Source organism: Hylaeus volcanicus, chromosome 3 (assembly GCF_026283585.1).
Source record: "Hylaeus volcanicus isolate JK05 chromosome 3, UHH_iyHylVolc1.0_haploid, whole genome shotgun sequence".
NCBI lineage: Eukaryota > Metazoa > Arthropoda > Insecta > Hymenoptera > Colletidae > Hylaeus > Hylaeus volcanicus.
In genome coordinates, this window is record NC_071978.1 from 26,288,939 (window position 1) to 26,303,973 (window position 15,035).

A 15,035-nucleotide genomic window follows, 5' to 3' on the forward strand; every position below is an offset into this window, starting at 1 on the left:
GCGTTTATAGTTACGTGCATGTACACACAAATTATGATACTTAACGTTTTAACTCTACAAATTTTGAACCGACGTTCAATAGATATATGTATACAAGATAGAATTTCTCAAACGATTCATAAACGCATACCTCGGCAGTTTCGAACGGAGAAAAATAAAAATTACGTATGTAACCGAACTTTTTATGTCTTTATTGTTAAAGCAGACATTAAAGAGATTATACCTATCGGACAATATCATGCTTATTTATCTGGACGTAGTTTTTATGAACAATTATCAGCCGTAATTAGGTAAATGCGTTAACTCGATATTTTGAAATATTTCTTCACGCGTGTGAATGATGAAAGATTTCCTGCGCTTTCAAAATTTCATGACTCGTTCGCATTTAGAAACGTACACAAACAACAATGCGAGTGTCGATAGAAGTGTCATGAACACGATCGGTGAAAATCACAATAAATTTATAAATGATTTGATTATTTATTCAATGAATATATTATTATAAAGAATTCTGTATTCAAAGTAGACCGTTTTTTCAATAAAAAAAAATTATTTGCATACGCGTAATATACATATGACATAATACCTATAAAAATTAAACTTAACCCATGATTGATAGCATGGCACTAGTATTGCCTTAGGCGCCATAAACCCTTGAACTGGCCCTGATCGATAGTCTCCACAAGTGTATATTTACATACAGGTGTAAGGTATTTTATTTATACCTATGGTACCGGCATCGTTCTCTTGGGGGAAGGAAATGGTGGTAGAATGGTGGTGGCAGTAGTTAGTGGTTGTAATCATGGTACGAAGGATATTTCTAAACTCTTTACAAAATATCAGCAAATTCAGTTAACACTCACGCCGGCTAATTTCAAATTTTATCTTACAACCATTCAATTTTCAAATTTTATCTTACAACCATTCAATTAATAACAAAATGGTTTTAGAGTAATTTTTGAGGACAACTATCGTAATGGAGAATTAAGTAATTTTATTGTTAAATTAGTTTGCTCCCCTCTAATCACAAAGATATAGCCGTACGTCTGATTTTGATTGAATTCTCACGAATTCTCCTGCTTTTTAATATTTTCAGACGCGATATCTCCCTTTCGACGAATCGAAGAAGTATAATCGCCAAGGTGAGTATATTAAACTACACGCGGAGTGCATACATTTTCTTCATTTGTTTCATTCATGAAACATACCGTAAGTGCCTCTGACTGCAAATTAAATATGCACAAAGAAAGCGGTGTGCGTACTCTCCGAACTAAATTATGCACAATTTCATTCTCGATACTGACTGACTACCCCCTGTTCATGTTTAGAGTGAGTTCAATCTTTCAAATAAAACGATCTTAGATTTAAATTACGTCAGATTACATAGGAAGATATAAGCAACACTTTTTATACATTTTATTTCAGTTATTAGGTTTAGAAATGAATTCAGTGCTTCTATATTCAATCATTTATAACTCTACTCGTAATAGAGAATTATGGAGAACGTTTTTAATCAAAAACGTCATCGAGCCAGTATCGCCAAGAATGTTTTCTTGGTCCAATTAATGAACAAATCATTATCTTTCTGACACGTTGTTTTTGCGTCCTTTTTTTTTTTTTTACTACCGTCGTTGCTTTAACTACATTAGTGTCGCTGTCGCTGCTACTGCTGCTGTAGTTGTCGGAATCAATTTCCTTGAATATTTCATGAGTGCACCATCGCTCTCCTGAAATCTATACTCACATTCGAGTCTATATTTGTAACGTCCCGGGGTTGGTATCTAGCCTTTTTAGTTGCCCATTGATATGCGTCCACATCATGGCTCATGCGATGACCTATAAACATTTCTTAGGGGTGCACATTAAAACTGATCGACCTCGAATCGGTTTACGATTTTCAAGGAAAACCTGAAGTATACCGATTAATTTAACACACATGTTGCTTATTTCCACGTACGATGAATTTCAGGCAGCATTATCTTATAGACAAAAAGACGTCCGATGAAAGTTTATATCGCAGAGGGTCCCAAAATTAATGTTTCGAAAACTCATACTTATTTGAATATAATATAGCGATGTCCATCAGGTTGAGACCAAGTTATCTCCAGCTCTTCTTGGAACTGCTCGACCTTGACCCTTGGCGTTGTTCTTGGCGTGGTCCTAAAATTAATATTTAAATATTGTGTCGTTCAAAGGAATCATATACTCAGTGAGTATATAATTCTGTAACTTCTTAAATATAAACAAATTTATAGTAACGATTATTTCCCCTCTTACGATATTTAAAATACCATCTACACTGTTTTTAATTTACCAACGTTAATATTTCTGAATCGACACACATTTGAACAAACGTTTCTCGATTTCCTAACGTTACTACAACGATTATTTCCCTGCTAAAATATTAAAAATATTATTCGTACTGTTTCTAATTTATCAACGTTAACGTTAGCGAATTTACTATGACTTGCAGAAATGTTTCTTGATTTCCCAGCATTACTACAGCATTATTACCTCGATGCAATATTTAAGGTACTACCTATAAAAACTAAACGTAAACATATACGCCATTGTTCCTGAACAAGTCGAGGAAGTATTTGTCCGACGGCAATTGTTATTAGTAGATGTTGATAAAACTGAAAGTGATCATGAGTCACAATCTGACGCGGCTGGACGGCCAGGGGAGGGTAGCAGGTGCTACTATTGTCAGTGCTGGTGGTACTGGTGGTGCTGCTGGTGTTACCATTACTGCAGGGGTAGCCAGCTGGGTATGCCAGCAGGGGAACGGATGTTCCCAGGAGATTATTGATCGTGCAGGTAGATACTTCCACTTGGACTACATAAACGGCATGAAACTGCTAGAACGTAGAGCTGAATTTTTATTTTTCTTCCCCAATAAATCTCCTTATTCCTTTTCGACAAGGGTGTGAAAAATATTCGTGCAATCTAACGAAACACTCCTGCCTGAGAGGGTTAATGAAACACATTCTAGATACATTGAAATGGCACGGAAAAATAATTGAAAATGTGTCGTGTACAGGGTGGTCTACTAGAGGGTTGATTACGCAGCAAGACTGAAATTGAAATATCTGTTGAATTAATTATTTTTCGTAGCGAATATTAAGCTGTACCGATTGGTGTAGTAAAATATATATAATTTCGTTTAAAGAAATGTTTATGATTTTCGTAAGTTCTCTACGCAGCCACTTACAAAGAAATTAATAACTTAGTATGTGCTCCATTTGAAACCATTCAACTCTGTCTAAGTCATTATTTTGCTATTCGTGATAATATTTACGTAAATTGAGATGATAATATCTGGTTGGAGTGATCGATGAACCTAAACGTTAAAATTCTCTACCATGATTCCAGGAAAAGAGGGTTGGCCGAATATTTAGATGACGCCCACGCGATGGCTGCTGCGTAGAGGGTGATGCCGCGTCTGCGTTTTCGCGCGTATTTCGTCAGGGGGATTTTCCCTTAACGATCCCCAAGGATGCCGACCAATAATATACAGACCTCTGAAATTTAACACGCCATACTCGACATCGTCGAATAGCTGCGCTTCTTTTCCCTCTCTTACGCGTCGGGATATCCGTCAGTGACGGCCACTGCTTCCCTGATTCGATCAATGAATGTACCTGTACAAGAACGACTGGGTTATGTATACACCTCCACTTTGCAAATGATTTTCAACTGTCTTCTTGATACATATGTTAGGCTATTTATTAATGGAACTATTATTGTACGCTTGCAAGAAAACAAGAATTTTTTTTTTATAAATTTTTATTTCACATAACAAATAATTGTGAAACGTCAATGGTTTTGTGTATAATGGTATACGTGCTGAAATAACAAATAAAATTTGTTATGTTTCTTTTTAATAATCTTTTTTTATTAATACAGCCAGTTTGCACACGGTTTTTAATACGAATGTTTGCTATTTGTTAAGGAGCTATTATTTTGAACTTTGATTATTTAAAAATATGCCTGAATATAGATGAATAATTATGATTCTTTTGTGGACGATAGCGACGAAACTATATTTTAATAATCTGTTTGATTTGTTGCTTTCTGACGATCCAACGTTAAGTTATCGTACCAATTATAGAAAAAAAGGATTTTCACGTGGCTATACCGATGAATAAAATTTGTTAAAATGTAAACGAGGGTACGATAATAGACCCTTGATAGAAGTGTAATGAAAAATAGAAATGGTCTGTTTAATCGTTACCAGCATTAAAAAGAAATATTAAAATCTATATATGTATCTTTTACTATTTATTATAGCGATTAAGAGATAATTGATCTATTTTATTTTCTTATTCTTCCCTGCTGTTAGGTGAAAGAAAGGTATACTAGTCTGGGAACTATACGGTTCACTCTATTTGCAAATTAATAGGTTTATAGTCCGAACTGTAGTTTGGAAAAAGAGTTTAATCGATCTCACTAAAAGTTCGCAAGATAGTTCATGGCATTCCAAGTGGACTGAATTTCTCGTCGTTGTTTCTTACGCGGTGGAAAAATTAATGAATCTAAACCCCCCTTAATGATACGGACAAAAGAATCACACAGCACGTTCAAATTGAAACGTTTCGATATATCATATCCCATCGCAATCATGAACAACTATAAGCCACTAAATTCTCTTATCTTTAATTTCAACAAATATCCTCACCAAAACAAAATCTTCATTTTGTCACTATAATTACCTCTCATCGACCGGTCCAACTCGGGTGCTTTTCGATAACGATTCCAATATTTCCATTTAGACGCGAACACATTTCAATTAAGATCTCGCAGTAATTATTCAGCATACTCGCGAGCTACTTCTCGGAGTATGCGAGTTCGACGCGAATTATTTGCTCCGAAAAGGTGCCAAATCTGAATAACCGAATTGTGTCTCGATGGTGTCTGCAGGTTCGGACCCCAACTAAAATATGATATTGGGTCGAGGGGGGCGGTGACTTAATGAGCGAATCAGAGCCACTTGACCAGGTGAATTCTTCTCGTGGGGATTCTATCGAGGCTGCAACTCCCGCCCATCTAGTCACGCGAGGGGGTGCCGAACCCTGACGTGTAAGGTCACAGGGAAGTCGGGCCCAGAGGGTTGCGCATCTGGAACGGTCGATTCCGAGCGTCGCGCTGTCGGGGGGTTTATGATACGGCAATCACTATTCCGCCCAAACAGGGCCGTCTTAATATATGTGGCCACTTTGGGCACTTGTCCGAGGGGCCCACAGACCAAGGGGCCCCATGCTAATCTGCGCTACGATCCCTGCAACATCCAGGGGAGGTATATCTCCTTAACTCGGCCGAATACAATAGAGTTACAGGGAGGAACGCAGAAGTTCTCCTATCATTTCATCGTTTACGACCACTCTACCGATAGTAAACCAATCTTTTATAAGAAATATGTTAATTTACATTCAGATAAACCTTTACCCTTGAAATATATAAGTCTTATATTCACGTATGTACAGTAACATTTTTAATTCTATACATTCATTCAACCGTTAAAACCATGAAAACCAGGGTAACGTATCTTTTTGCCAGGGCCTGTACATCAGACAATTATCGACTTCTAAACATTATATGTATGTTATCGTAAGGTCTGAAAGGAAACAGAATTTTTATTATTCCGTTTATCTATTGGTATCAATCGGCAGGAAAGTCAGAGAACGAAAAGCGAAGACGTAGTGCACAAGGGGTGAGTGCACCACGAATAAGAAACACGAGGGCGAATTTTCCCCGTGTTTACTGTCCGAGAAATTAGAAGAGGGACTGGAACCGTAGGTTTAAACAGCACGTACGTACATATGGTCCACCTGCAAAAGGGAGCCAACACCTGTCCGGCGCGGCAACCACGACCAATGGTTCACGGCAAGAAACAACATTCAAAGTGGGGGATTATCAGGGTTCCAGCTACCATGTACTACTAGTTTCATTCGAACGATCATGCGGTTTAGACACTTTACGGTGTACGCCAGTGAAAACGTATGTATATACGACAAATCGTGACAGTGTATATCGTCGAGCATTGTGTAAATATACTGAAAAGGGGAAAATTAAATTCACGTCGGAAGCATTGGTCCCCGAAAGGCGTAGAATCGTTGAGTATTAGAGGAATTCGGGGAATTTCATAATCGATGCGCGTGGGGGAGGTTTCGGGATCACTTTTTAGTGTGTTTATTTCCATCAGCAAGTATTCTTTTGTTACTGAATATACTCGAAACAAAAAAGTTACATTTTCCTCGAAAACATTGACCACCAAAGGGTTTCGACTCGAGTTTCAACCCTAAGCCTACCGACATTTTATTTGCACCTATTTTAAAGACACCCTTTACAATTGAACGCATAAATGTGTTTCACTTGTTACCTAATTTAATAATCCACGAAACAATTGTAGGGTATTTTATATATATTTTATATAAGAAACTACGCAAAAATGTGAATACTGTCATTTGTTCGGACGTGATAGGTTTAGTGTTAAATAAATTCGACCGATACGCGAGTGAATCCTTCATTTCAATTTTTATTGTATTTATTTCCACCATTGAGCATTCTTTTTATTATTACCTACACTATTCGACAAGTAATCGAACATTCTCCAAAACTTTAGCAATCATTTCCTAAGGACTCGATTACGATACCTTCCTTCGTGTGATTCACGATATTGTACATCGACTTTAGAACTTGGACTTTACATACGCGGAGTGTTGAAATTCGATGCAGCAATTTTTTTTATCGATCAATGAGACCAAGTCTGGGAAAAAATTCCGCTAACTTTTACACGCGTTGCAAACCTCCGTTAAACGTCACTTCCATTTTTTCTTCATTAAAATGAATTCGAATCGGACTTCAAAAACCGTTTTATTTCTGTGAATTGTTTCTTTCGGAATAGCAAACATTATAAGCAAAACGGTACAAGCATGATTTCATTTGTGTTTCACAAAGCCTTCGACCCGATGGTAACAATCGATAGTGTCTATCAAATAATAATAATGGAGAATTATTAGATATGATCAAAGTACATACACGTAATTGCGTAAGCCACCGAGGAGAACCTGAATTGTAAGGTTGATAGTTTTGGAAATATAAATAAAGAAATGTTTGTATGTACTAACCAAACAATTTTATATTTTCATGAAGTAACGTCGTGCAAACATTTGTAATAGACGCAAAAGCTGTGTTTCTTTATCGTCCATTTATCGCCGCACCGGCCATCATAATAGTCTACCTGCATCGTACATCTTTTTTGCGTTGTTTCTGCCATTTACAACTACTCCCAACATTTTACGTTTAATAGTTACGTTTATATAGATCGAATGAGTTTTTGTATTAAAACAAGTGGGATCATCTATTAAAATCGATATACTGATACAATATTGCTTTGAGTATATTCGATTGGAGAAAGAAAAGGAAAATCTATTTAAAATTCGTCTCTCAAGAGGTTAAAATGTTTTATTGTTCTTGGAAAGGCGGTAGACGCGACGCAATTTGCGTATTTAAAAGGTCACGACACCTTTAAGGGTTAAGCTAGGTTTTCGCGAAGGAAGTTTCACTAACGTGATTGCTTGGTAGCTTGTCTTTTTTACGCGTAACAGTGCGTCGCGCGGGTTGCTTCATATTTCGTTGCTTCTCTGCAGGTTTTTTCCACGTGTTGCGTATTTATGTGATGAGAAATAACGAAAATGAAGGGAGAGGTGATTGACATCGAGATACCAACGGATTGCGATTCGTCAGTTATCAGGGAGAATATGCACAGCGAGGACTACGGTGTCGAAGCGGAATTGACGAGTCTTACGTGGTTGCAATCGCTCGATATTACGAGTGCTTCTAATTTACCAACGCCACCCTGTTCTCCATCGCCGCCCCCTGTGACCAGACAAGCGAGGAAAAAACTATCGCCTCTAATTAAGGCAGAATTAGGTAACAATTATCCATTCGCGAGTGTTTCGTAGCTTTGTCAATGTTAAATATATTACAGTTAATTTTGTTTCCTTAATTTTCACCGTTGAAGATTTTCAGAATTCATTTATTAAGGGAGAAGTTAGCTTAAACGCGCGAAACATCATTGTTTCATTTAAAAAAATCTATTACGGCTCAAACTAATTTTCAATGTAACTTTTGTTTGCAAAGATCTAGCTGAAAATGCTGAGAAGTATCGGAGCGACCCCGACGCAAAACCACCATTCTCCTACGCTACGATCATATGTTTGGCGATGCGTGCGAACAACAATAAAGTATCCCTCTCGAACATCTACGCATGGATTCGAGAGAACTTTCTATTTTACAAGTACGCCGATCCGGCATGGCAGGTACGATGCTTCAAGTAATAATATTCCGGTATCTACGATGCTAGATTAAAAAATTATTAGGGTAAATTAGACGCGATCCGTCAGTCGCTCTGCAATTCTGGTTGTCAGCTATCGGGAGCATCTTCCTCGCGCCTAATAGCAGGCAACCAGTGCTACACACCTTTAACGATAACTCTTCGTCGATCACACGTGCCTAATCAATAATCGCTAACTCAAACGTTACTTTCGAATAGAACTCTATCCGCCACAATCTATCACTGAACAAGTGTTTCGTGAAGCTGCCACGCTCGAAGGACGAACCAGGAAAGGGTGGTTTCTGGAAGTTAGATTTAGAAAGAATGGAAGAAGGCAGGAAATCAAAACGACGCGCGACGATATCTCAACGAATCCGTGGATCGAAGAAGCAAACCCCGGTGACGACGATGATAATAAACAATGGACAAAATAATTGTGCGCCGGCGATCAGCTGTTTATCGACGCTCTACGAGACTCCGCCTAGCAGCGTATCGCCTCCAATTTCAGACTGTCTTTCAGAAATTCCCGATTCCACGCAAGTTAGTTTAAGCGAAGACGATCTAACCGGTTTGCTAATCGCCACCGCGGGCTGGGACGAGAATCAGCTGGATCTCCTAGACTCCCTACTTGATACTCTTTAAAATTAATCGATACTTTTTTTCTTTTTTTACATGAGCTCGGAAAATATTTTTTAACGAAAATACCAAGTATTGATATCGAATTGGTATAGTCTCGTAGTTTACGCGTTTTCGATCACCGTCGCGAACGCAAGACGGATTTAAGTACATATGTACTCGTGTGACCTTTGTATTTGTATGCAGTCTGAGATTTCGATGTTACACAATTGAGAGAGTTATCGATTAATCGGACATGGGCAAATTTTAATTGACACGAAAGTGAGAAGCAACAAAAGTATTCGCGATAATTTCTTTTGGAATGAAAGTAATAGCTATTTCGAGTAATGAATTATTCCGTTATTTTTTCATTTCGAATTTAACAAAAAAACTCGAAGTAACGTTCGTTAAATAGTTTAACTAATTTTGAAAAACGGTAAAGATTTATTTGATAATATATATCATTATTTATTTTATTTGAAATAGTATAATTCCGAAAGTGCCCAGGTCTGCAATTAATGGACACAAAGTACACAATTTATTCTGATCGCTGCAAATTGTGATTTTGCGTAAACGAAAGAAAAAGTACATACGTATACAAGTACTTCTATCTAGTTTGTAAAATTAACGATTTGTTAAATATTGCATTACCTAAGTTGAGAATTAATGGGGATAATATATCGTCGATATATACCGATTGATTAGCGTTTATATACTTATTTGCTTCGAAACACCAATCTATTATGAATTACGTATACATGTGTAATATATTACGATAGAATAGAATTTGAATTTTACACAGTGAATTAATAATATTATCAAGCATGTATATTTGTATTCACAATAAAATAATTATGACAAGATAACAGAACAAATATACATACTGTATTTTAGTTATCCAGACACGAGCGATAGAATTATACTTTTGCATTGAGTTTCAGTTAGTTGAACTGTAATGCCAACACGATTGGCAATACTAATGTACGTGTCCGTCTTTTGAGCTGCGCATGTTTATCAATGAATGCGTTTAATCTGAGAATAAAACTAGAAACAAAGAATATATTTAATCAATAGTGAGAACTTTATGCCTAAGCAGTTCGTACAGAAGTACACCATTTCTAACGGGCATGCGCGAAAATATCATTCTACATCATTCTGGGTGCGCATGCGTTTTCTAAGGATTTGATTTCATTTTACAGGAATCGACAGCGTGAACTGAAATACCGACCCTGTAAAAGAATCAATGATTTCACAGCGACCTCTTCATTTAAATACAACCATCGTAAGTGCATGTACCATATGTGGGAAACATGTAAAGAAATGGAAGTTTCTTACATGATTGAGTATTGATAAATACAGTATTATCAAGGTATTCCTGTATTACCAACCAGTATTATGGTAATTTCCCCCAAAGGAAACAATAATTACTTTTTTGAATATACAATACTTATTACATGTTCGTTTAAGTGAAAGTTTAGAATAAGTCTAAACTTTTATTTTCCTTCCTACAATACACGAATTTCACAGAATATACGAAGCAAGTGGGTATCGAATGAAAGAGGACGTATGGGCTTTAAAGAATGAACAGATAGAAAGTTACATTTTTTTATACAGAATTCAATAAAACAAATGCGTTGTTGAAAATTAAAAATGCATTAAATTCAATTACGTTGAAAAATCTTTCAAAGAGATGTAATATTATTCGTTAAAATCAACTGAAATCATTGCTGAAAATACATTTCATTGAAAATGAGATTTCTGTTTCGCGGTTTTATCTGCGATACAATGGTCGAAACTATAGATTCGCCGAGATAACGTAGCGATGCACCAGATCAGAATTTTTCCAATTTTTGTATGCGTGCTGAATCAAGCACTTTTTATTGCGACTTTTATCGGATTTCTCTCTCTCGATTTAACGGCAACCGTAGCACGAACGGATCGAAAACCAAGAGGAAACCGAAATATCGTAGTCTTTGTTTCGACTGGGTTTGGTGCTCATATATACTTTGAAGCTTTGGAACGAGTAATGGGGCTGTCAATCAAGAAAACTTCGGTGGAATTGGTGGTTTTCGCGAGGCATGCGAATAAAACATGTGCGCGTATAAGTTTGACCAAACTTTGGAAAAATGTTCGTTCTGGAAATGTTGGAAACAGCATTTCTATCTACATTAATTAATAAATCCTATTTACGATTTTCTAACACGCGAACATCTACCGTTTATTCGAAATTCTAGTTTTGTTTAATTGCAATTCGTACTTTCGTTACCAGTCGAAACGCGATATGGCTGTTCGATAACGTATAAGCTTTCATTCGCTAATGACTTGCACCAGAAATTTTAACGATGACAACTTGCGTTATATAGAGCTCTAAATGTACGGCGTTACTTAATTTTATTTAGTTTCTTCAATCTGAGAACTGTTAAATATTCAAATAAAAAAATCCACTAACCGTTAGCGTCAAAGAAAAAAAATCAAGTCTCTTATTTTCAGAACACGACGACGACAGGAACGATAATAAAGATACACGATAACAAATAAACGTGATAAAAACACACGAAAACCTATCACGAGCTATTTTGACGGACCGCCGAGAGAAATTGATGGAAGGTTTGCTGAAATCCACGGAAGGGAGCTTGCAGAATTTGAATCAAAGATCCAAAGCGGAGAAAGATACCGAACTCAGAGTAGCTTCGAAATAATTCCTACGATACCCGAGGACCAGTTCGCAAATTATCAGTAACGATCAGTAAAAAAAATCAGTTACATAAAAATATTTCGAAAGTGTCCTGTGTACTTTGACGTAAATCGGTCCGTTTGGCAATCGAAGCGTCGTCCTTTGACGGATCGTTTGGCACGATTGGCGATCGAGTCGATCAGGTGAAGAGCGAGAAAGGCCGTCAAGGGTAAGTTTAAAGGGGTGGCTGAGGGAAGATAGAACGGGAGGGCGTGCAGTTTGAAACGAACGTCTGTCTCCGGGGGGTTACAGGTGGTTGCTCCTGGAAGAAAGAGCCGAGAGAAAGGAACACGTCGAAGGAGGCTGAATGAAATGGAAAGACAAAAAATAAGGCGGAGGCCCCACATGACCACACACACAATTTCATTACTGAGCTTTGCCTTGAATAGGCACAACCCTGCTCATAAATATGTGGACACTTACTATTTTCAATGAACATTTAAGATACGCTGTATTATACTTTATAGTTTTACATTCCTTGGCAGATTCTGTTGAACATTTATGAACGAATTATTTCTCGAAAGCGTACGAAACCGTAAAGTGTGAAACAAAGATCACACTAAAAGCAACGAGTAAAATAAACGTTTTGCGAAAGGTCGAAAACCTTAAAGGAGGTTAAAGTCTTCCCCAGAAAGCAGAATTGAAACCACCATCAACACTAGCCCACTGAAAATAAAATAAAGATTTATCGTTCGAAAACGTAGCAAGCGTGAAATATTAAGCTGACCGCACGATCAAAATAGCTGGAAGAGTATTCTATCGAAGAATCAATAAATTAAATATATGATGAAGCTTTTCGAAGAATATATCGTATTAAGGGAGTATTTCAATCCACAATTTAAAAAAAAAATCAATTAAACAATGAAAAGATATACATATATGAATAAAACTACAACAACTTTTAAGACTTACGCATTTAAAAAAAAAAAAAAAAAAATTGTAAAGAATACCTCAAAAATCAACGCTCCAGACTATAAAAACCCTTCTAAATAGAAGGTTACGATAAAAACAGACTCCTCTTTCATCCCCCCTCCGCCCCGAGAAAACCGAGAAACGTTCGCGCTTTCCGCGGATCCCCGAACCGGAAACCCACTCCTCGAAACCCGATTCTTTCGGAAAAATTAATTAACGAACCCCGCGCGAGCGACATCGAAAAAGAAAAAAAAAAGAAATACCTCAGCCGTCAGAGTTCGAAACGAAGATTCCACGAGCGCGTGGCACGGCCGCGAAGCAAAATTAAAACCGCCAGGTCGACCTACCACCGAATCCCTAACCGTGTGCTGGACGAGATCCCGAAATGCCAGAGCTTAACCGCGCGCGCCACCCCGTAGATAAGAGCAGCGCTCGATGGTGGGGTAGCGCGAGAGCGAACCGTCGGAGGGGCGAGCTTTTGCAAGCTCGTGGCGCCACTTAGGGGTAGAAACCCCCTCTCTATTTCCACGTCGGTAGCAAGGAGGAAGAGGGAGGGTTAGAGGGATGTGCAAGCAAGCCTCGATTCTAGGCTTCGCAGTCAGTCGTGCGAGGAGCGAGACTCGCGAGGGTCGAAGGCTCGTCGCGACCCCGTGCTGGTCATCCTTCCCGGCGGACTGTTCCCTCGGGACAGGCTCCACCTGTTTATATCAATCCGTCGCGAGCGTAACGAGCGATAAAAGAAAATGTGGCCAGCCCTGCTGCTCGCGGAGGGGAACCCAGGATCGAACGACGGACCGTGCACGAGATAATCGGCGTGAAAGGGGTGGAAACGCGTGCCGGTACCCCTGGCCCAGTGATTTCGCCGTGATTACCAGCTTAATTGATCAGGTGCGATATTGGTATTATCATCTACTTAACCGCGATTATTCGGATATACAGTGGCCACTGCGGACGTCGCGATTTCACGTTTCTCGGGGGGGTTTGATCTGTTATGTTTGTATGTGTGCGACCACGGTCCATTGGTCTCTTTGGTTCCTATGTCGGTTTGAACGATCTGTGCTTAACCGCGATATTCGGATGTACCGTTGGTCATTAGGGACAGAGAGTATTGGTCTTTTCGCCCGCCTTGGCTCGGGTGCAATTTGGCACCTCTTTTCGTAACCGTGGCCTCTTTTCCCGTGTCTGTGTTCCTTCCTGCGCCAGTTTGCCTCTTTCTCTGGTATTTAATAGCGATGTGTATAGTTCCTTGTGGCCCCTGGTGCGGACATCACTAGTGCTCTAATTATGTTTTTGTCTTCAAGTTCGGTTTGTTACGGTTTGCTGTATCTGTGCCCTCCTTTTCTTCGTCGTTCCGCGTTAGTTTGTCTCATGCCCTTGTACTGGAACCACAGTACCCCACAGTACCCATGTGTACTTCCATGACCGCTTGCGAAATGCATCAGTGATGTCTTGATCTCAGATTTCAATTTGGTACCTATTCCTTTATCTAGGACCCCATTTTCCAATGTTCGATCGAAGGTGATCTATGTATTAATATTAACATTGATTAATTATTGGGCCATCGTGCTATTTTTCAAAGAAAAGGAAGACAAAACCTCCAGACGTGTCGATCTGCCGACTACTTGGACGAAATATCCACTGTACACCAATAAATCTCCAACATCCCATGCATCTTATCCTTTCTATGGCCCGGTGCAGACATCACGAGTGCACCAATCGCGTCTTCGTCCCAAAATTAAATTTCTTACCAATCTATTATATCAATAGCCTTCTATTCTCTGCCTTTTACAACATTTCATCTCTTGTTCTCCAACGTAACCGCAATATCCATATATACACCGCCTATGACCCCTGGTGCAGACATCACCAGTACCTCAATCATGTCAACTCCAACTACCTCGTTGTCTCAAATTTTGATTTGTTACCCCTTGCTGCATCTGTAACGATATACAATATATACAGCTTTCGATGACCCCTGGCGTAGACATTACCAAGTCCCCTCATTTAGCTTCGTGTCTGTTTGCCACCACTTTTTCGTATCGATGGCCTCTTTTTCTGTGTCTTTCTCACGTCTACGGATCTCGTTCCCTTGTCTTCCTCTCTTCATCAGCCTGGCCATCCCCGTTCTTCCGGCCTCTCGGCTGATTAACCGTGAAATGGGGTGATTACGGGACGCGACGCGACACGCGCACGTACGTAAATGCGCACAATGTAACGGGATGGAAAAGGGGGTGCGACGTGACCTCGTGGCGAATATTCTTCTTTTCGTGCGCGAGTCGGTCGGTAAGAGCGCCTCGACGAGGCCTGGCTGATTCTCGAACGCCGCTGAGGCTTTCTTTGGAATAATTGATAAAGGAAGCGACCCGCAGCGATTTATTCGCGGAGACTACTCGATTTAAAAAGGTTCTGTTTTTGGTATTTTCGAATACCATGTCAGAA

The 15,035-nt window shown here is 38.9% G+C and overlaps 2 protein-coding genes across 3 annotated transcripts in view; both read left to right on the forward strand.

The window, feature by feature from the left end:
* The first annotated feature begins 5,914 nt into the window (after positions 1 to 5,914).
* On the forward strand, positions 5,915 to 9,820 carry LOC128873329 (forkhead box protein J1-A-like). 2 transcript variants are annotated; one of them, XM_054116842.1, is made up of 4 exons: positions 5,915 to 5,997; positions 7,650 to 7,932; positions 8,143 to 8,321; positions 8,555 to 9,820. In XM_054116842.1, the coding sequence occupies exons 2-4, from the start codon at positions 7,695 to 7,697 to the stop codon at positions 8,975 to 8,977; spliced, it is 840 nt and encodes a 279-aa protein (XP_053972817.1). In that variant the 5' UTR covers positions 5,915 to 5,997; positions 7,650 to 7,694; the 3' UTR covers positions 8,978 to 9,820. The 2 variants fall into 2 exon arrangements, with proteins under 2 accessions (XP_053972817.1, XP_053972818.1); XM_054116843.1 differs by lacking the exon at positions 5,915 to 5,997 and adding an exon at positions 6,019 to 6,112.
* Positions 9,821 to 11,232: 1,412 nt separating this feature from the next.
* The window catches only part of LOC128873410 (uncharacterized), a 62,986-nt gene continuing 59,183 nt past the window's right edge, over positions 11,233 to 15,035 (forward strand). Inside the window, exon 1 of the mRNA XM_054116982.1 lies at positions 11,233 to 13,484. The gene's annotated coding sequence lies outside the window, so the exon portion shown is untranslated. The remainder of the gene's footprint in view (positions 13,485 to 15,035) is intronic.